This window comes from Trichechus manatus, unplaced genomic scaffold (genome assembly GCF_000243295.1).
Source record: "Trichechus manatus latirostris isolate Lorelei unplaced genomic scaffold, TriManLat1.0 scaffold00085, whole genome shotgun sequence".
NCBI lineage: Eukaryota > Metazoa > Chordata > Mammalia > Sirenia > Trichechidae > Trichechus > Trichechus manatus.
In genome coordinates, this window is record NW_004444021.1 from 3080870 (window position 1) to 3103134 (window position 22265).

General features: G+C 35.8%; 1 protein-coding gene across 1 annotated transcript in view; it reads right to left on the reverse strand.

Annotated features, from left to right (window-relative positions):
- CACNA2D1 (calcium voltage-gated channel auxiliary subunit alpha2delta 1) overlaps positions 1-22265 on the reverse strand; it is a 537607-nt gene that overhangs the window by 81309 nt on the left and 434033 nt on the right. Inside the window, exon 12 of the mRNA XM_004381473.2 lies at positions 18370-18474. Coding sequence (XP_004381530.1) covers positions 18370-18474 — 105 coding nt within the window. The remainder of the gene's footprint in view (positions 1-18369; positions 18475-22265) is intronic.

The following is a 22265-nucleotide window of genomic DNA, read 5'->3' on the forward strand; positions in this document are numbered from 1 at the left end:
ACCTTAGATGAAAGTTTGCAGAACAAATCGTTTCTCATTAAACAGTTAGTACACATACTGCCCTATGACAATGGTTAACAACCCCACAGCATGTCAACACTGTCCCTTCTCAACCTTGGGTTCTCTATCACCAGCTTTCCTGTCCCCTCCTGCCTTCTAGTCCTTGTCCCTGGAGTGCTGTGCCTCATTAGTCCCATTTTGTTTTATGAGGCTGTCCAATCCCCGGCTGAACGGTGAACTTCAGGAATGACTTCACCACTGAGCTAAAAGGGTGTCTGGGGCCATACTCTCGGGGTTCCTCCAGTCTGTCAGGCCAGTAAATCTGGTCTTTTTTGTGAGTTAGAATTTTGTTCTACATCCTTTTCCAGCTCTCTCCAGGACCCTTTATTAAGATCCCGGTCAGAGCAGTCAGTGGTGGTAGCCGGGCACCATCTAGCTGTACTGGGCTCAGTCTGGTTGAGGCCATGGTAGCTGTGTTGCATTAGTCCTTTGGACTAATCTTTTCCTTGTAACCTGTTCTCTTCACTCTCCTTGCTCCCGAAGGGGTGAGACCAGTGGAGTATCTTAGATGGCTGCTTACAGGCTTTTAAGACCCCAGACGCTACTCACCCAGGTAGAATGTAGAACATTTTCTTTATAAACTTTGTTATGCCAATTGAGCTAGATGTTCCCTGAGACCATGGTCCCCACAGCTCTCCGCCCAGCAATTCAGTCCCTCAGGGAGTTTGGAAGTGTCTATGGAACTTCCATGACCTTTCCTTGTACAAGCTGTGATGGCTTCCCCAGTGTTGTGTACTCTCTTACCCTTCACCAAAGTTACCACTTATCTACTGTCTATTTAGTTCCCCTCCTACCCCTCCCATCCCTGGTAACCAACAAAGATTGTTTCTTTTTGTGTGTAAACTTTTACATGAGTTTTTACGGTAGAGGTCTCATACAATATTTGTCCTTTTGTGATTGACTTATTTCACTCAGCATAATGTCCTCCAGTGTCATCCATGTTATGAGATGCGTCACAGATTCATCATTGTTCCTCATCTTTGCATAATACTCCATTGAGTGTATGTACCACACTTTGTGTATCCATTCTTCTGTTGATGGGCATCTAGGTTGTTTCCATCTTTTTGCTATTGTGAACACTGCTGCAGTGAATATGGGTGTGCATATGTCTATTTGTGTGAAGGCTCTTATTTCTCTTGGATGTATTCCTAGGAGTGGGACTGCATTTTGTAGTGCTTTTTTTTGTGGTGCTGACGTTTTCTTTGTTCCTCTTACTGTCCTGTGCTGAGTTCCTTTTGTTTGTGGATTTTTTTTTCATTTCTTTTGTTTTTGTAGATTTTGTTTTTACTGAGACTTTGTGTTTTCTTCTTTATTTTGATGAGTAGGTTTGTTAAATTTCTTTGTTGTTACCTTGAAATTTACCCTTATCTTCCTAGATTTGAACCAGTCTATTAATTACTTGGTATCGCCTTGCCTTCCTCCCCATTACAAGGTTCTATACCTACACCATTTATTCCCTCTTTTATTGTCTGATGCCGTTGTCATTTACAGATTAACCTCTCTGGTTCCCTGTTGTCATTCTTTTGGTTTTAGATAGTCCTTAAGAGTTCATTTCCTAGGCTGGTGTCTGGCTAGTACAATCCTGTGTCCTATATTCAGCCTGTGGTCTGATGTTGTTTGTTCTCAGATTGAAGAACTCCCTTTAATAAGTCTTGCAAGTTTGGTTTGGTTTTTACATAGTCCCTTAACTTCTGTTTATCTAGAAATGACCTAATTTCACCATCATATTTGAACGAGAATTTTGCAGGATATATTATTCTTGGCTGGCAATTTTTTTCTTTCAAGGTTTTATATATGTCATCCCATTGCCTTCTTGCCTGCATGGTTTCTGCCAAATAATCCGAGCTTAGTCTTACTGTTTCTCCTCTGTATGTGACTTTTTGTTTTTCTCAAGCTGCTCTCAGTATTCTTTGTTTGTCTTTGGTTTTAGCAAGTGTGATTATGATATGCCTTGGTGATTTTCTTTTGGGGTCTGTCCTATATGGGGTTCGTTGAGCTTCCTGGATGGTCAGCTTTTCATCTCTCATGATATTGTGGAAGTTTTCTGTCAGCAATTCTTCAATGATCCTCTCTGTGTTTTCTGTTTCCTCCCCCCGTTCTGGAACTCCGGTCACTCGCAGAGTTTTGCTTTTGATTGTATCCCACGTAATTCTCAGGGTCTCTTCATTTTTCTTCATTCTTTTTTCTGATTTTTCCTCAAACAGAGTTGTATCCATGTGTTTATCTTCAATTTTGTTGATCCTATCTTCCATCGTTTCAAACCTGCTTCTCAGCCCTTCTATGACACTGTCCATTTCTGAAATCTTGTTGTTTATCTTTTGGATTTCTAATTGCTGTTTTTGTATGATTTCTAGCTGTGAATTTATTTTAGAATTTTGTTCCTGTATTATTTTCTTGAATTATTCCATTTTTTGGTCTGTATTTTCCATGAATTTGTCTATTTTTTCCTCATTTTTGTCTGTTTTTTGCTTCAACTCTACGATAATTCTGAATATTAGAGATTTGAATTCCCTATCATTTAGGTCTAGTACCTTTTCTTCTACTGGAAGGTCATCTGGTGTTTTATTTTGGAGGCCTACTGGAACCATCCTGTCCTGTTTTTGTAAACGTTTTGATATTTTCTTCTGTCTTTGGGGCATTAGCAGTTATTTTCCTCATTTATTAATTGTAGATTTGTTTGTTTCGTCCTGCTTTTTTGTTTTATTTGGTTATGTATGAGCAGGTGGGTTGTGTGTTCTTTGTTGTTTGCTCGTCTGTGGGCACGATTCTTTTCACCTCCTTCTCCAATGTGCAGGGTCAGTCACTCAGGTATGGTACAGCAGGGCAAGTCCAGGTGAAGGGGAATTGCTGGGATAGGTTGTTTGTGGCATTTACCAGGGCTGACAGTGTGGACTTGCAATCAGTGCAAGACAGGTTCCAGTAGGCTGTGCCTGTGCTGCTTGGGAGTGTGATGTTCAGTGCACGGTGCAGGTAGACAGGAAGGAGGGGGTAGATTGTGATGTGTGGAGCTAAGATGGGTATGGGAAAGATGAGAGAGAGGAACAGGAGCCAAAAACATACACACAGACAAATAAAGTGCTAAGGGAACTTGCTATTGAAGTGGAGAGATAAGAGACTTAGAAATAGGGAAAAACAAAAATGAAAAAAAAGAAAAAGGGTAAAAAAAAAGAATAAATCGAGAAACTAGAAGTGAAGAAAGACAAAAAGGGAATAAGAGAGAGAAGAAAACAAAAGAAACAAACAAAAAAAGAAAACAAGAAAAAAGAAATGCCCCCAGGGATGTCCCTGTGCGTCTGCGCAGAGTAAGGGAGTAGCTTCCGAGGTGTATGGTCCTGCCCGGCTAGAAGGGGCTCCCAAACCGAGAAAAGAAAAAGAAAAAAAAAAACAAACCAAAACAAAACAAATCAGAGCAAACAAGCAAACAAACAAAAAAGCCCCAGGAGTCCCACCAGCGTGGCAGCACAGGCCAGGAAGCAGTTTCACATTCAAGCTGTGTTTTGCAGCCTTTCAGGAATAAGCAAAGATGGGGCACAGAGCCAGGTATTTGAGAGAAAGGAGGGGGAGGTGCTGAGAGGTAAGGAAGAAATCTAAAGAAGCAGAAAAAAGCAACACTAGCAGCCAACAAAAGGCACTCAGAGAGCCAGCCAGTGCAGGCAAGTGGAATCCAAGTGACAGTGGGGTGAAGCTGGTGCTTCCGAGCCAAGAGACTGTAGCTGCAGGAAGAAGAGGAGGCTAAGTGGTGGTGAAGAAGGGTGGGGGGTGGGAAAGCCTGTATCGCTGGTTACCGGTTGTTCTGTCTCCTGCTGGAAGCTCCATGAAGCTGCTTTCTCATACCCCGTTCGCTGATCTCCGATAGGAGTCCAAGATGGCGGATCCATGCTACAGTAGCTGATAGGGGACCTCTGTATGTATCTCTCCTTGCTCTCTGTTGTTGGCAGTTTCTTATTCCATTCGGTGCTTGGCTCAGTTATCTCTTCATTTGATGCTCAGGGTTTCAGGACTGACATGTGACTCTTTGACTTAGTTTTTCTGATCTTTGCAACAGAGGGACGGCATGGTGCTTCTGACTATAGTGCCATGTTGCAAATTGTAGAAAATTTTTCAGCGTGCTAAATGGAAATTTTTTTTCCTCTCTCTTTGTTCATTTTTGCACACAGGTCTTTGGCTATTTGAACATAAGCTGTATTAACTGACTGAATCATTCCCATATTCTAAATGTTTAATTTATTCCCCTTTCTTCAGTTTTCATTTGTGTTAATGTAGAAACATTTAAAGACACTATTTTCTGCAATTTTCTTCTCAGTGGTTAGTAAAATCTTAAGAATTACAAATACAACCTTCTTTTTTTAATAACACTTGCACTGCCTTACCATTATAATATTTACAAAATCTTTCTAATATTTCTAAAATGTTTACTTTTCACTTGGAAATATTTAATGATAATTTAATGATAAATTATCTTAGAGCTTTCCAAATGATTGTATACAAATAAATTGAGAAAAAGTTCAACTTATGCCCCACACATTTCTAATTCCTTATATGACAATGAAAAATGAACACAAGAAAACTGCACTCCTGGATGCCATATACATACTGATTATTTCACCTGGCTTTAAATATTTTAGCTAATTATGTAATAATAATTTTAACTTTATCTATTTCATAAACAGTTTGCATCACATATCTTATAGGGCATGTACATAATGAATTGGCAGAACTGAAAAGATTCTTTGTACACAATAACTTTCCACTTGGCTTTGTAGAAGGTTTCATTCCTCCTATTTTATACTATATTACCGCCACCCTGTGGAATAGTTAATGAACTAACTCTAAAATTCCAGATGCCACAATCCACAGAAATGACAAATACCTAGGCAATTCCTGCCTCCCACCACCTCCTCCGATTTTCCCCTGTTCTAGATTTAGTCTTGTTATTATTTTTAGGAAATGGAAAAATATAGTGATTCCTTGAAATATGCACAATTTTACGTTTAAGGTAAATTACATGCTCAAATATGCATACTTTAAGAGTTGTTCTATTCTTATTAGTATATTTGCAAGGTCCTACATAAAAACAAATAAAACAACACACAGAATAACTCAAAAAACTCAATGTATGATCACACAAGTTAAATATTTCATCTAAAGTCTCAATCAAGCAAATTAATTAGTTTAGACCATGTCAGTGAATCAAGGCAAAGTCAATTTTTGTAGAGGAAAATTTACCTCATCCACACTAAGTTGTACTTTTATAATCACAATCCTACATTCATGTAACAAATGCACACTGGAAACCTTCTGTTCTGGGTGAAATGTTCTAGAACATTTGCTACATGGTTCCCAACTAATCTATATAATTTTAGATAGGCTCGTGTTTCAAAATGTTTGCTTCCATAAAATTTTCATTGTAGGGTCATATATGAGATATATACCACCACAAATGGTGTTGACAAAAAATTTTCATAATGCTGAAACCTAAGTCTTAAACAAGAATCATGTGAGAAGCTGGTATTGAATAAAAAGTTGAATTGCCAAAAACAGTTTCAATAATGCACACTACCCAGCACTTAGTACTGACTGCAGTGCCTGGGATAAAAGAAAGTAAAGATTTACCAAATAAAAAAAAAGTGTGTAGTCAAATGAATGCTCTGTTCTTCACACCAGGGGGCTCTAAGCCAAGTTCGTGGAGTCATCTGACACATAAATCAGTCAATTATAGTATGTGGGAAGTCTCATTACACTTATTGTTGTTGTTCTGTGCCGTCGAGTCGGCTCCGACTCATAGATAGCCTATGCACAACAGAAGGAAACACTGCCCAGTCTTGCATCATCCTCACAATCGTTACTATGCTTGAGCTCATTGTTGAAGCCACTGTGTCAATCCATCTAGTTGAGGTTCTTCCTCTTTTTCACTGACCCACTATTTTACCAAGCATGATGTCCTTCTCCAGGGACTGATCCCTCTTGATAACATGTCCAAAGTATGAGATGTAGTAGTCTCTCCATCCTTGCTTCTAAGGAGGATTCTGGTTGTACTTCTTCCAGTACAGATTTGTTCATTCTTTTGGCAGTCCATGGTATATTTAATATTCTTTGCCAACATCACAATTCAAAGGTGTCAATTCTTCGGTCTTCCTTATTCATTGTCCAGCTTTCACATGCATATGAGGTGATTGAAAACACCATGGCTTGGGTCACACGCAGTTTAGTCCTCAAGGTAACATGTTTGCTTTTTAACACTTTAGAGAGGTCTTTTACAGCATATTTGCCCAATGCAATGCCTCTTTTGATTTCTTGACTGCTGCTTCCATGGTGTTGATTGTGGATCCAAGTAAAACGAAATCCTTGACAACTTCAATCTTTTCTCTGTTTATCATGATGTGGCTTATTGGTCCAGTTGTGAAGATTTTTGTTTTCTTTATGCTGAGGTGTAATCCATACTGAAGGCTGTGGTCTTTGATCTTCATCAGTAAGTGCTTCAAGTCCTCTTCACTTTCAGCAAGAAAGGTTGTGTCATCTGTATAACGCAGGTTGTTAATGAGTCTTCATCCAATCCTCATGCCCTGTTCTTCTTCCTATAGTCAAGCTTCTCGGATTATTTGCTCAGCATACAGATTGAATAGGTATGGTGAAAAGATACTACCCCGACACACACGTTTCCTGACTTTAAACCATGTGGTATCCCCCTCTTCTGTTCGAATGACTGCCTCTTGATCTATGTACAGGTTCCTCATGAGCACAATTAAATGTTCTGGAATTCCCGTTCTCCGGAATGTTATCTATAATTTGTTATGATCTATATAGTCGAATGCCTTAGCGTAGTCAATAAAACACAGGTAAACATCTTTCTGGTATTCTCTGCTTTCAGCCAGGATCCATCTGACATCCGGAATGATATCCCTGGTTCCACATTTTCTTCTGAATCCGGCCTGAATTTCTGGCAGTTCCCTGTCGATATACTGCTGCAGCCACTTTTGAATGCTCTTCAGCAAAATTTTGCTTGCATGTGATATTAATGATATTGTTTGATAATTTCCACATTCCGTTGGATCACCTTTCCTGGGAATAGGCATAAATATGGATCTCTTCCAGTCAGTTGGCCAGGTAGCTGTCTTCCAAATTTCTTGGCATAGATGAGTGAGCACCTCCAGTGCTTAATCCATTTGTTGAAACATGTCAATTGCTATTCCATCAATTCCCAGAGCCTTGTTTTTCACCAATGCCTTCAGTGCAGCTTGGACCTCTTCCTTCAGTACCATCAGTTCCTGATCATATGCTACGTCCTGAAATGGTTGAATGTCGATCGATACTTTGCTTTGTCTTCTCGAGCTGCCTTTTTGAAATCTTCTGTTCAGTTCTTTTAATTCATCATTTTCTCCTTTTGCTTTAGCTAGTTGATATTCAAGAGCAAGTTTCAGAGTTTCTTCTGACATCCATTTAGGTCTGTTCTCTCTCTCCTGTCTTTTTAATGACCTCTTGCTTTCTTCATGTATGATGTACTTGATGTCATTCCATTTTACTTATATCAGAGTAAATTCTTAGTCTTTTCATTTTATATTACACAGACTTTCTCAATGGACTTGAACAAACGATTTCAGGCAAAGTATAGTTAATACACTTATACCATTTGGTTACTGTTTTAATGCTAGAGAATGAAAAAAAATTCTCACCATTCTTAACTCATGCTGTTATATAAGCATTTTCATAGAAGCACTGATAATTTTGGAGCAGATCTAATAAAATTGAACTTAAATAAAAACTGGACTTTATTGTCAGTTGTAAATTTATATAATTTTGCCTTTAGTTGTTTCAAAAAAATATTTTTTTTAATTTTTAAATGACAGCTCTAAACAGATTATTATAATTTCAATAATTCCAAGTTGATATGTCAAGCCTGGCATACCTGATCAGAGAAAAACTTTTAATTAACAGTAAATTTGGTTACTTAAAATATACTACTGATTTGTGGTTTACAATACACCACTGATTTATGAATTTACCCTATAGTTCTTGACTTCTGCTAATCTGTTTTTTGTTTTGTTTGTTTTTTGAAGCCTAAAATGCTTGTTTTCAGTTAAAAGTTTTCCAAAGCCACAAGGTCAGCCTATTTTAAAAAACCATAGGAATTTCTTGTTTCCCAGCAAAACCCAGTTACTGGAAACTGTCACTTCAACAATTATCAGTTACCCAGAGTTCAAGTTTAATTTACAATAGGCAAATCTCCAAAGTATAATGGAAATGAGACTATGAAGAAAGGAAGCCAATAAAACTAAAATAAAAACTTCAGCTATCGAAACATTAGAAAAATGACGTCAGAGATGGGTTTTGTTAATTTACTCTGTGTACTAAAATTTTTGGCAACAAGCCTATAAAAATACTGGGTAGGACTGAATATTTTAGGAGAAAATTCTGTCCTGGTTTCCACAATTCACAAATATAGCAGAATGCAGAGCGTTTGAATAACTCATCTCTCTAGTTTTACAACATTATGAAATAAATAAAAAGTCCAAATTCACCTTTCGCACTTCATTTATTTTATAAAGCTCAGCAATATGATAGGTAATTGCAACCTGCAAAGTTTTGACAACTTAGTTTAATCCATCTTGGCCTGTTTAGGCTCTGAGGCTTATGTGCCTTAGGGGTTAAGGTTTGCCATCTAACCGGGGAGACAGCTTCTGGGTGAGCAAGTGACGGTTAGCCTAGCCACAGGGCTGCCTGGTAGTAAGAGAGCAGCAGATCAGCCAAGCATGTTTCAATTCTAGTTGGTGAGGTTATGAAATTTGGACTGTAGATGATTAAATTCTTGACTCTGCCACTTACTAGCTGTATGGCTTTTTTTTTTTTTTTAATTGTGCTTTAAGTGAAAGTTTACAGCTCAAGTTAAATTTCTCATACAAAAATTTATACACATATTGTTTTGTGACATTAGTTGCAATCCCCACAATGTGACAGCACACTCCCTCTTTCCACCTCGGGTTTCCTGTGTCCATCCAACCAGCTCCTGTCCCTTCTTACCTTCTCATTCTGCCTCCAGACAGGAGCCACTCATTTGGTCTCGTGTATCTGATTGAACGGAAACCCTGGTGGTGTTATGGTTAAGTGCTAAGGCTGCTAACCAAAAGGTTGGCAGTTTGAATCCACCAGGTGCTCCCTGGAAACTCTACGGGGCAGTACTACTCTGTCCTATAGGGTTGCTATGAGTCGGAATCAACTCCATGGCAACGGGTTTGGTTTTTTGGTATCTGACTGAAATAAGAAGCACACTCCTCACGAGTATTATTTTTTGTTTTACAGTCCTTTCTAATCTTTGTCTGAAGAGTGGGCTTTGGGAATAGTTTTAGTTCTGGGTTAACAGAGTGCCTGTGGGCCATAGTTTCGAAGGTTCCTCCAGTCTCTGTCAGACGTTAAGTCTGGTCTTTTTACTAGAATTTGAGTTCTGCTCTGCACTTTTCTCCCGCTCCCTCCGTAGCTCTCTATTATGTTCCCTGTCAGGGTGGTCATTTGTGGTAGCTGGGCACTATCTAGTTTTTCTGGTTTCAGACTGATGTAGTCTCTGGTCTATGTGGACCTTTTGTTTCTTGGGCTAATATTTTCCTTGTGTCTTTGGTGTTCTTCATTCTCCTTTGCTCCAAGTGGGCTGGGACCAACTGATGCATCTTAGACAGCTTCTCACAAGTTTTTAGGTCCCAGACGCCATTCACCAAAGTAGGATGTGGAACATTTTCTTAATAAACTTTGTTATGCCAATTGATCTAGATGCTCCCTGAAACCATGGTCCAAGAGTGCAGCCCCAGCTACTCTGTCCCTCAAAGTGTTTGGATGTGTTCAGGAAACTTCTTAGCTTTGCTTTGGTCCAGTTGTGCCAACTTCCCTTGTATTGTGTGTAGTCCTTCCCTTCACCGAAGATGATCCTTATCTACTATCTAGTTAATGAATTCCCCTGCCCCTCCCTCCCCACCCTCATAACCATCAAAAAATGCTTTCTTTTGTGTTTAAACTTTTTCTTGAGTTCTTATAATAGTGGTCTCATACAATATTTATCCTTTGCGACTGACTAATTTCGCTCAGCATAATGCCCTCCAGATTCATTCATGTTGTGAGATGTTTCACGGATTCATCACTGTTCTTCATCTTTGCATAGTATTCCATTGTTATGCACTATAATTTGTTTATCCATTCGTCTGTTGATGGGCACCAAGGTTGTTTCCATCTTTTTGCTATTGTGAACAATGCTGCAATGAACATGGATATGCATATATCTATTCGTGTGGTGGCTCTTATTTCTCTAGGATATATTCCAAGGAGTGGGATTGCTGGATCGTATGGTACTTCTATTTCTAGCTTTTCAAGGAAGTGCCAAATCATTTTCCAAAATAGTTCTACCATTTTTACATTCCCACCCACCATGCATAAGTTTTCTACTCTCTCCACAACCTCACCAACATTTATTATTTTGTGTTTTTTGGATAAGTGCCATCCTTGTTGGGTTGAGATGGTATCTCATTGTAGTTTTCATTTGCATTTCTCTAATGGCTAATGATTGTGAGCACTTCCTCATGTATCTGTTAGGCACCTGAATGTCTTCTTTGGTGAAGTGTCTGTTCATATTCTTTGCCCATTTTTTAATTGGGTTATTTGCCCTTTTGTTGTTGAGGTGTTGCAGTATCTTGTTGATTTGAGAGATTAAACCCTTATTGGATATGTCATATTCAAAAACTTTTTCCCAGTCTGTAGATTGTCTTTTTACTCTTTTGGTGAAGTTTTTTTATGCGCATAAGTGTTTGATTTTTAGGAGCTCCCAGTTATCTGGTTTTTCTTCTGGTGTTTGTGCATTGTTACAGTTTGTATACTGTTTATGCCATGTATTAGGGCTCCTAGCATTGTCCCTGTTTTTTCTTCCATGATCTTTATCGTTTTAGATTTTATATTTAGGTCTTTGATCCATTTTGAGTTAGTTTTTCTGTATGATGTGAGGTGTGGGTCTTATTTCATTTTTTTTGCAGATGAATATCCAGTTATGCCAGCATCATTTATTAAAAAGACTCTCTTTTCCCCAATTAATGGACTTTGGGCCTTTGTCAAATATCAGCTGCTCATAGGTGGATGAATTTATGTGTGGGTTCTCAATTCTCTTCTGTTGGTCTATGTATCTGTTGTATCAGTACCAGGCTGTTCTGACTACCTTGGCGGTATAATAGGTTCTAAAATCAGGTAGTGTGAGACCTCCCACTTTGTTCTTTTCTTCAGTAATGCTTTACTTATCCAGGGCCTCTTCCCTTTCCATATGAAGTTGGTTGGTGATTTGTTTTTCCATCTTGTTAAAAAATGCCGTTGGAACTTGGATCAGTATTGCATTGTATCTGTAGATCGCTTTAGGTAAAATTGACATTTTCACAATGTTGAGCCTTCTTATCCACTAGTATGGTGTTTTTTCCACTTATGTAGGTTGCTTTTGGTTTCTTGCAGTAGTGTCTTGTAGTTTTCTTTGTATAGGTCTTTTATGTCTTTGGTTAGGTTTATTCCTAAGTACTTTATCTTCTTGGGGGCTATTGTAAATGGTATTGATTTGGTGATTTCCTTTTTGAACGGCTCTTTGTTGGTGTAGAGGAATCCAATTGATTTTTCTATGTTTATCTTGTATCCTGATACTTTGCTGAAATCTTCTATTACTCCAGTAGTTTTCCTGTGGATTCTTTGGGGTTTTCTGTGTATAAGATCATATCACCTGTGAATAGGGATACTTTTACTTCTTCCTTACCAATTTGGATGACCTTTATTTCTTTTTCTTGCCTTATTGCTCTGGCTAGGTCCTCCAGCACAGTGTTGAATAAGAATGGTGATAAAGGGCATCCTTGTCTGGTTCCCGTTCTCAAGCAGAACGCTTTCGGACCCTATTTAGAATGATGTTAGCTGTTGCCTTTGTATGAATGTATAAACAGAGAATGATGAAGAAAATGTCTGCTGAAGGAGCATAGCTTTAGAAAGAATAAGTGGGGAAGACCATTCTGTGAAGATATACTGTAAACAAAGTCCTTAATTTGAGAAGACGTCAGTTATAGAGAAATCACAATGGAGAGCATCTTCTGGAATAACGTTTTAACGCAAACAATGAACAAGCTCAGTTCTAGGTGATACAATTCCACCTACAGATTATTTCAAGTGCATTTTCTGCACTCTAAGGTTCATGTCATGTCAAAGTACTTTGTGCTCAGTATAATATTTAACCTCACTTTCCGTTATATTTGTTTTATATATTAAAGTAAGGACTCTGCAAAATCTATGGAAATAATATTATTCAAACCTGAAGAAAATGTATCTGATAAGATTTCCCTTAGTTTTGGGAATTAATTGTCAACATTATTTTTATTCTAAGAGAAACAAACATAAATGGATGCTTTTAGGAACGAGACACACACACGTATCTTTTAAACAGATGGTATCCCTTTTGACAGGGACACTGTTACATTGTAGGTACCATTTCCAGCTATACAGTTATCTCCGGCATAAACAATATATTTATTTTTTATAAACAAATGTATAGCTACTATTCTAAAAGTGAAAACTTTTTTTATCAACTTTTGAAAGTGCTACAATATCTAAAATAAAACTTTCTAGGAGCTGTGCATTACTTAAATTGTTTTGAATATTTTACAAGGCTGAATACGGATAGAGCCCTTCATTATCATATATTTGAGGATTCCTTCCATGATGGAAAAGTCAGGCAGAAAGACAGTAGCAAAGGCAATAAATTATTCCCCCTACCATTTGCTGAAAATTTAATTGACAATTTTCGCTCCAGCTAAACAAAACACATATGCATATTCAACCATTTGTGATTTGTTCTAGATTTTAATAGGCTGTAGATTATTTCTCTCTACTTTGGATCTAATAGCAAAACAGGAAAGACTCTGTCCATCATTTTTAGAAGAATTTTAAAAATTATGCATTTATTGTCAGGTGATTATAGCTTTTGCTATGTGGTCTTTCCTTTGAAAATTAATCCACATCTATCATATGCTTTTTTCCCATCTGTTCTTCTCATTCAATTTACCTGTATTTTGAAATTTTCATTTTATTGATTTTGAATGACTCTTCATTTATTATTATTATTATTAATTCTGAAAATTAAAGCTAAGAATCAGAGAACTATTTCCTAGCTGGCTAGACAACTTTAAGTGTGTATTGCTAACCAATTCTTTTGCTATTCTACAGAAAATTAAATGTCTTTAATTTTGCTGGCCCTGGGAATTATCTTTCAACTCTGTATCTGGTTTTACTTTCCTTTATTCGTTTGTTTGGACTCTGTGTTAGAATTCATTTTAGTTTTGGCACCATTTTTAAGGAGGTCTCTTACACATGGGTGAACCCTAAGGAACGGCATTGCTGCAGGTAAGGATTAGAAAGTTAATGTATTTTAATTTGGAACAGCTGTGTGAGGAGATTAACGTGGATTCAGTTTTAAAGCTGTACCTATCTATAATCACGCAGATTAATTCCCAAGAGTAATACATTTCACAAAAGAACCCAAACATTTTGTTCAAATTCTCAAACCTTTTGGCCTCATTAAATTGGGTTGTATATCTGCAGCCTCATTCATCAGCTCTCCGGATGTACCCCATCACACCTACCTGGGTTGCTCTGAATGATTTCTAATGTCATCTAGATGAAAAATGAATGGAAATGAAGCATTCAGCAGCCACATTAAAGCCAAGCAAGAGGCTTGGGGGGTGGGGGGAAGAATTATTCCACAAGTAGCTTTAAGATTTTTTTTTAAAAGCTCACCAAACTTTTTTTTATAACTTTGTAATTTTCATATTTGTAAGCTACACTGAACTTTTTTAAGGAGCATGTCTGTTAATCAAATCAAATGTATGTTGCTGTTGTTGTTAGGTGCCATCCAGTAGGTTTCAACTCGTAGTGACCCTGTGTACAACAGAATTAAACACTTCCTGGCCCTCACCATCCTCACAAATCAAATGTATATCTGATTTCAAATCAAATATAGAATTTTAAAGACTACAGAAAGTTTATATTTTACTAAATTTATAAAATTTCACTTCTATACATGGGCCATTCGAATGATAACGTTTTGCGTACGTAATGAAATTTGAAATTCTAGGTTGATAAATTTATTATGTGACTAATACTAATTTTGGAAATCCTGGTGGCGTATGGAATTGGTCTGTCATACACATTCTGAATAAGTGTTATATGACAAAGATATATGACTACCATATATAAGTGCTGTGGGAGGCAAAAAAAAAAAAAAAAAAATCCCAGAGGGGGTGGGTGGGTGGAGGATAGGAGAATCTAAAATGGAGGAGGAAGTTAGAAGGGATTCTTTAATCCACTCACATGCATTTGAAGCCATAGCAAAAGACTGTTAAAAAAATATCAAGTGTACACATACACATTATTTATATAGTGTGAACATATGCATACTAAATGCACATGTAAAAAATATTGTCAGAGTGGCACGTGTGAAAATACCTTGTGGGAAGAAGGTGCAGTAGGCAAACAAAAGTAGAAGATGTGCATTATTTGTGTAAAAATATGGTAATAATGGTCAAGCTCCTCTATCTTAAAAACAAAACAAATATGTACACACACACACGCATGTGTATATGTATGTATGTGTAAACGCCAGAGTACCTAGTTCCAAAAACTTGTTAATTTTTATTTTAGATAAAATGAGATTTATTAAAATGTCACAGAAACTAAATGCTAACTACTTAATTTTCAAAGTTGCCTTGGCATTCATTAATAAACAGTGTGTGTACTTAAAAAAAAAGTATGTGTCCTTAAAGCGCAACAGTTAAATGTAAGCAGATGAACAGCAGGATTGTTGAAGCACATGCATTAGTTTTGTAAAAGTGAATGTGATATGAATCATTTTTTATGTCATTAACTATGTCACACAAAGCAATCTTTTGTTTAAAAAGTTGAGTTGTAACAAGTGACTGGGATGAGAAATAATAATTTCAAAATAATAATATTTCAAGAGAATAATATTTAAATTGGACAAACATTTTTAGGATATAGCCACAGGAAAAAAAAGAGCTTCAAACCAAAGTTCTTTATTGATTCAATCAATGGATAAAGTTGTGAAAACAGAGGGCAGGCTACAACTGCTTTCTTCATGACATCAAACCTCTTTTATTTCTGAAAAATAAGCAAAAACCAAGAAGCAAACAAACAAAAACTAATGATATGCCCAGGAAAAATGCTACTCTGTTAATTCTAAACTTTGAGCGTACTTGGAAGAAAAAAAAAATTAGATGAAAACTGCTGTGTTATTACACATTTATATTATTTTAATTAAATTTGTTTTAAAAAATCTGCATACTGCTTTTAAAACCAAGATATATCTTAGGCACAAATTGTAATATAGAATTGTAAAACTCATTGCCATATTTGTTTAAGCAACTGTTCCTCCTTTTCGAAGAAAAGTATCCAGCAATGAACAAGACTCCTAACAGTTGGTTTGGATGATATCACAACAGAGGAGAAGATGGCTTATCAGAATTTATATCCATTAAAAAATGATACAAGTAGGAACTTACACTTATATGTTTCTATCATAAAAAATAACTTACACTTAAAATTATCACTAAGATGCTAAAACATTTCTCCCAAATGATCAGAGTAAGAATAATTCAGTAGAATTTTGAGATAAATGAATTTTATTATACTAATACAACAGAATTTTCCATTAAATTTTGTTTATTTTATTATATTTGAGTTCTTCAAAACATGGCAATGTTAGATTATTCAGAATATGTGAACAACCAGAATATTCCTTGCCCTCAGATATGTTTTATAATTATGAATTTGCCCTTTAAAAGAACTCATGCTTCCAATTTTTGTTAGATATTCCCAATTTATTTTATTGTCATGTACTGAGAATTATCTTTGATTCTGAGCTCCCAGCTGGATGACAAGAGTTTAAAGTGAAATAAGACACAAGCCCAGTCTGGTAGATTTGTAATCCAGACGCGGGTCAGGTGAGATATTATTCCATGGGTAGAGCACGGTGCAAGTACCATGTAGGGCTGTGTACGGTGTGCTATGGAATCTGAAGCCAAGCATCTAAACAAGTCTGGGGGCTGGAACAGCCTCTAGGTGCTGATGACTGTGCTGAATTTTCAGCAATGAACAGCAGTTACTAAAGAAGGTAAGTAATGTAGATCATATGTTAGATTAATGCATCTTCCCATGAATTTTGTTTCTTGGATTTCTTTGACAGAAATATTTATAGAATGAAGTTATCATGACTTGAAAGTATTTTCAGTCTACCAACAGTTTATACCAGTTACCAACATTTTAAAAATTACCATTAAAAATTATCAGGTATCTTAAAAAAAAAGTTTAAACCTTGCCTTAAATTTATGTCACATGCAATATTCAAAGACGATCAGTATTAAAAAGATGTGAGATTAATTTGAAATTATATGCATTAATACATTTTCGATTCTTTGTTAATTTTCAAATAACTAAATAAGCTAAAAAAGCACCTAAGAGTGTTTCCAAGTGTTCCAAAAAATTCTCAACAGTGCTGTCCCCCATTATCCACAATATTTTTCTGTCATTTGAATATATTAATTCTTCGTTTTTCTCTTTTTTTAAATTCCTTAAATATATATAAAACAATCCATCAGAGTTAGTGATGGGCTGTACCTCTCTTAACGATGAAAATTCAATTCAAAAGCAAAGCAAGTTGGAATTTTACCCTGTACAGTATTCTTGTAGATAAATGTAAAATTTTTACTGGATTTTTTGAAATACAGAAAAGCTTATTTACCTCATTACTATTTTTAATACACTTTATTTTTTAGAGCAGTTTTATGTTTACAGAAAAATTGCATAGGAAGTACACAGAGTTCTCATATACTGCCTCTTTCTCTTGCAGACTATTTCTCCTATTACTAGCATCTTGTATTATTATGGTATATTTGCTATAGTTGATGAACCAATATTGATACAATATTCTCATTGCTATTTTGTGGATCCTTAACATTTCAGAAACCCTGGTAGCCTACTGGTTAAGAGCTATGGCTGCTAACCAAAAGGTCAGCAATTTGAGTCCACCAGGCACTCCTTGGACACCCTATGGGGCAGTTCTACTCTGTCCTATAGGGCTGTTATGAGTTGGAATTGACTCGACGGCAACAGGTTTGTTTTTTTTGTTTGTTTTAACGTTTTAGGAAACTGGTTGGGAATCATTATCCCCTCATAAAATGGAGAGAGTCAGTCAGAAAATAGAAATAAGCTGATGGTAGGACTACTAGAAAAATTATAGTACTGATTGAAGCTAATATTCTCCACACTGTCAGCAGGTTCAGCTACCCAGTTGAACTTTCAAAATAGTTAGGCACCTCTACAATACTTTCCTCTTACAGTAAAACAAACATTGAGACAAATATGCAAGTAATCCTTGACTAATGATGGGGTTCCATTCCAACGACTCTGTCATGTCGGTTCGGAAGTAAGTCAAATACTTTATTTTTTTAGTTTTCATTATTATTGCCTTTTTAAAGATTATTATCAGTATCTTTATAAATCTGATCTTTATTTGTATTTGGGGCTTAGAAACATTACATATAAACTTACAGATATATTTTAACATTGTATTTAGTACATATTACTAACGATAAGATGGGAAAAAACAAACAAAAAACAGATGGTCGTAACTTGAATATGTTGTAAGTCGAGAACTACCTGTATACAAAATACAAAACACTGATCTTCACAATTTTCACTACTTATTAAAATAGCATATATTTTTATGTTTTTCCTGTAAAAAGGTTTGTATTAAATTTTTTGAAAGGAATCCATTTTCAAATAAGGATGTAGTTTATTTGCCATTGTGAATTGCTTTATTTGTAACTCTAAAAATATCAGTGGGGAATTTTTTTGAGCTATTATTACTAGGATCTTTAATAATTAAGTGATATAATGAATTTATCCTAGAAAACCTTAAATTGTTTTTATTTTTCCATTCTCTTCTGGTTTGTCTCTTCCTATAACATTTCCTTATTTAAAATGTATGAATAAGAATCAAATATTACCTGCATTTCTAAGTTATTGTATTAACATATTAGTCACAAGATACGTGGAATCTCATAAAGATATTGTATGTAACTGTTCTCTAATCCAGCCACTGGTTTATAATTCACAATCCCTATGACTTTATAATCGGCCCTTTAGTGGTTTTAATCAAGAATCCTTCCTCGTCACTCCCCCCAACTATCTCCTTAAGACCACCTAGATGAAAATTAAATTTAAAATACTGTTTAACATTACACTCACTTTTTTCTCTTTGTTATATTTGGCAAATATCTCCTGGGCTCTCTCTTCTCCACCATCCGTGAACAACATAATGATTTTATTGCAGTTTGCTCTGGAAACATTATACTGTTAAAAAAACAACAAGCACTATTAAGCAATATGAAAAGAGCATGAACAAGTTGCAAGTAATGAGTGAATTATCTGCTCAGTAAGCGTATTCCAGGAATGGGTTTCTGGAACTATGTTTTAAATTGCAACCTCTCTGCCAGGCTTTACTTTTTTTCTCTTCATAGCATTTTCACTCTGCTGTATAGCATATGGGGCAGCCCCGGTGGTGCAGTGGTTAAGATCTTGGCTGCTAACCAAAAGACAGGCAGTTTGAATCCCCCAGCTGCTCCCTGGAAACCCAACAGAGCAGTTCTAGTCTGTCCTATAGGGTCGCTATGAATTAGAATCGACTTGATGGCAGCAGGTTTGGTTTTTGTTTATACAGCATATATATATCCTTTTATTTGTCTTCCATTGGCTTCCCCCAACAGAATGTAAGCTCCATGAGGACACCAAGTTTTGTCTTTTTCATTCAGTGCTGCTTCCCTGCCCAGAAGACTGCCTATCATATCACTACTCAACAGTTAATAAATGGTTTAAAAATTAATAAATGATAAATTTGTTAATTACATGCCCCTACAATTTTACCGAACAAATAAAAATATTCATAAAAATGTGCATACAATTTCACATACATTTTTAATCCATTTACAAATATTTCGTCATCTCTTCTCTCCTTTCTTCACCTACATTATTCATCTTTTATTCCCAAAACTGCAAACTCCTTGCTGCTCCCCTAACACACAAAACTCTTTCATATCTTTGCAACTGCTGATATCTATTCCCAGAATATTTCATTTTCTCTCAACCTAACATACACACACACTCTAATTCTGAAAGACACAATTCCAATGGCAAATCCTCTCTTAAACTTCTACCAGCTCCCCAAAACAGTTGGACAAGGGAAAACAACAGATTAGCATCAGAGGGCCACTAAAACGAACAATTAATTTAGAAAGCTGGACTACATTTAAGGTCTGATTTTATAAACTTAGCTTTTCTCCTGTTGTGAAATGTGTTTGCAAAAGTGCTGAGTATAAAACATCACATTAATTCATAAATGCTCAGCCTCTTTGAAAATATCAACTCTACCTCAGTGCTGACTAATAGAACTATAATGTGAACCACATATGTTAATTTTAAGCTTTCTAATAACCACATTAAAGAAAGCAGAAAGAAACATCTGAAATTAATTCTAGTAATATATTTTACTTAACCCAGTAATCCAAAATGTTATCATTTTATCATGGAATCAATATAGAAATTATTGAGGTAATTTACATTCTCTTCATTCACAGTAAGTCTTCAAAATTTGGTTTGTATTTTAATATTATACTTACAACACATTTCAATTCCAACCAGCCACATTTCGAGTGCTCAAGAGCCACATGTGATTGTGGTTATTAAAATGGACAGCATAGCTCTAGCTTTTAAATGACTAATCATATTTTTTAAAAATCATTAATTCTTCCATAGTGTTCAAGCTTATTCAAAGTCCGTTACTCTATCTTACTTTTCAAGGAAAAGATAAACTCCATTTCCTGTTGTAAAAATTAACGAACACAACATTCTGTTTTATTGATTGAAAGATTTGATCTCACATAATCTCAACTCATTGACGAGGCCATTAGAACACTCGCACTAACAGCTTTTACTCAAGTACTGTGAACACACAAGTGTTGATTTTAAGTACAATTTGTCACATTCAAGCATGGTTACTATCTTTGAAGATATCCCTTCTGAAAATTTGACTATGCTGAAAATTACATATTTTATCAGCAAAATACTTTTGCGAAAGACGACTAAGATCCCTTAATTGAAGTTAATTTCTCTGATGATTTGTCTTTTGCATCTGCATGTGTAAAATGGGCAAAATAATATATACACACTAAAGGACTGTTTTGTAAAAGTGAAAAAGTAAGTAAAGTTTTTACAATACAACATGGTTTTCTATTTGAAGTATTGGTGATATTATTATTTTTATTGTGTGCAAATATCAATGTAAGTTAGCACAAGAGGCCTTACCGATCATTTGAACATTAGTGTAAATAAAGTTATAATCACCTTTCCCAAAACAGATAGATGCTAGTGCACAAACTAAAAGGGGAGTTTGGGAAACATAAAGAAATGCTTTACTTTCAATCAAAGTTCTCCTAGGAGTAGCCTTCCTATGACTTGTGGCAGAGCAAAGTACATCAGAGCAAATTTTCAGTGGATTTGCAATTATCCAAGGAATCACACAGTCACAACAATTACACACAGATGGCTTATAACAAAGTAAGCAATGAAAAAACTTGATTACTTCAATAAAATTACAATTAGTAGAGTTGGTAATTTACCTTAATATGGTATTTCGTGACCCACTTTGTTCTATTCTTGAATACCTAGGATATAGCATTAAAAAAAAAATTGCCAACTCATAGCGACCCTATAAGACAGAGTAGAACTGCCCCAAAGGGTTTCCAGGGAGCGGCTGGTGGATTTGCACTTCAACCTTTTGATTAGTAGCCAAGCTTTTAACCACTGCACCACTGGGCTCCAGGTTGTAGTATAGCACCTATCAAATATGCACTCAATAAATTTTTGAAAAAGGCTCTTGATATATTTGATAACATTTTATGAAATGTTATCTGAAGAACTAAATCAAATCTTAATCTAAGGTCTACTGTGGCACTTAATGACATGTCTAATTCTATTTGATACTTCCATCAGTAATCTAAAAGCAATATTACATTTAAAAGTAATATGACATTACATGATATAAGAAGATTAAAGTATGTGAAAGACACAGAATATGTTTCAACGTTGAGTAAGGCAAGCCATGACATCTGGGAAAATTATTTTAAAATGAAGAACTTCAATACATAAGGAAAGTGTGGAAAGCAGGGCACATATGAGACATACTTAGGGAAAACTGAAAATACGTTCATAGAAATCATTTACAACTGTGCTGAAGGAAGTAGATAGGCCAGTAAGAGTTAAATCATATTTTATCAGCAGCTAGGAATGACCTGTGGGGTAATGTGGCCTCTCTAATGTGACTGCCTCCAAAATAGTACATTAGGCTTGAAACACCCTATCACTTCACAATTAAAACCTAAACAGGAGAGAATGCAGTGGAGCAAACTAATAATACTAAGAAGAAGAATTAAAATGCAAGATCTAGAGAACTCAATTATTGACTCATGAATAAATTTTTATTTAAAAAAACTTATACTCCTTTACTAGAGAAAGAATATATCTCAATCTAACAGTCAATTCTTTTTGAATTTCAAAGTTTTGACATTTCACTTTTTTTGTAAGGAACATAGAACATTTAGCAAATATGTATATTTTACCAAAGATAATTTTCCCTGAAAATTGCAGTGCTGAAATTTTTTGCTCTACTGACTCCTTACTCACTTATCTAATTGTGTCTCCAAAACATCACCACTTCAAAATCAACAGTTTGAAAACTCAGCTATTTACCCCCATGTTCCCTCTATCAAGGTTTTCGGTGCCTCCATCCACCTAGTAGCCCAGTTCAGAGAGCTTGGAGTCATTTTAATCCCCTTCCCACTCTTAACACCCTCTCTGACCCCATTCAATCAATGTCCCCTCACTGGACCCACGTCACTCTCCTTCTATTCCCATTCCAGGATTTCTATAATAGCTTCCTAAGTTAGAACACTTGAGACCATGTCATTGTCATGGGATAAAGTTGTAGTCTGCCCCTATCCACAACCCTCTGAGGTACTTATTCAAAATTCAATAATTATCTTTTTAATGTTTGTTTAATTGCTTGAAAAAAGGATGGAAGAAAATCTAAA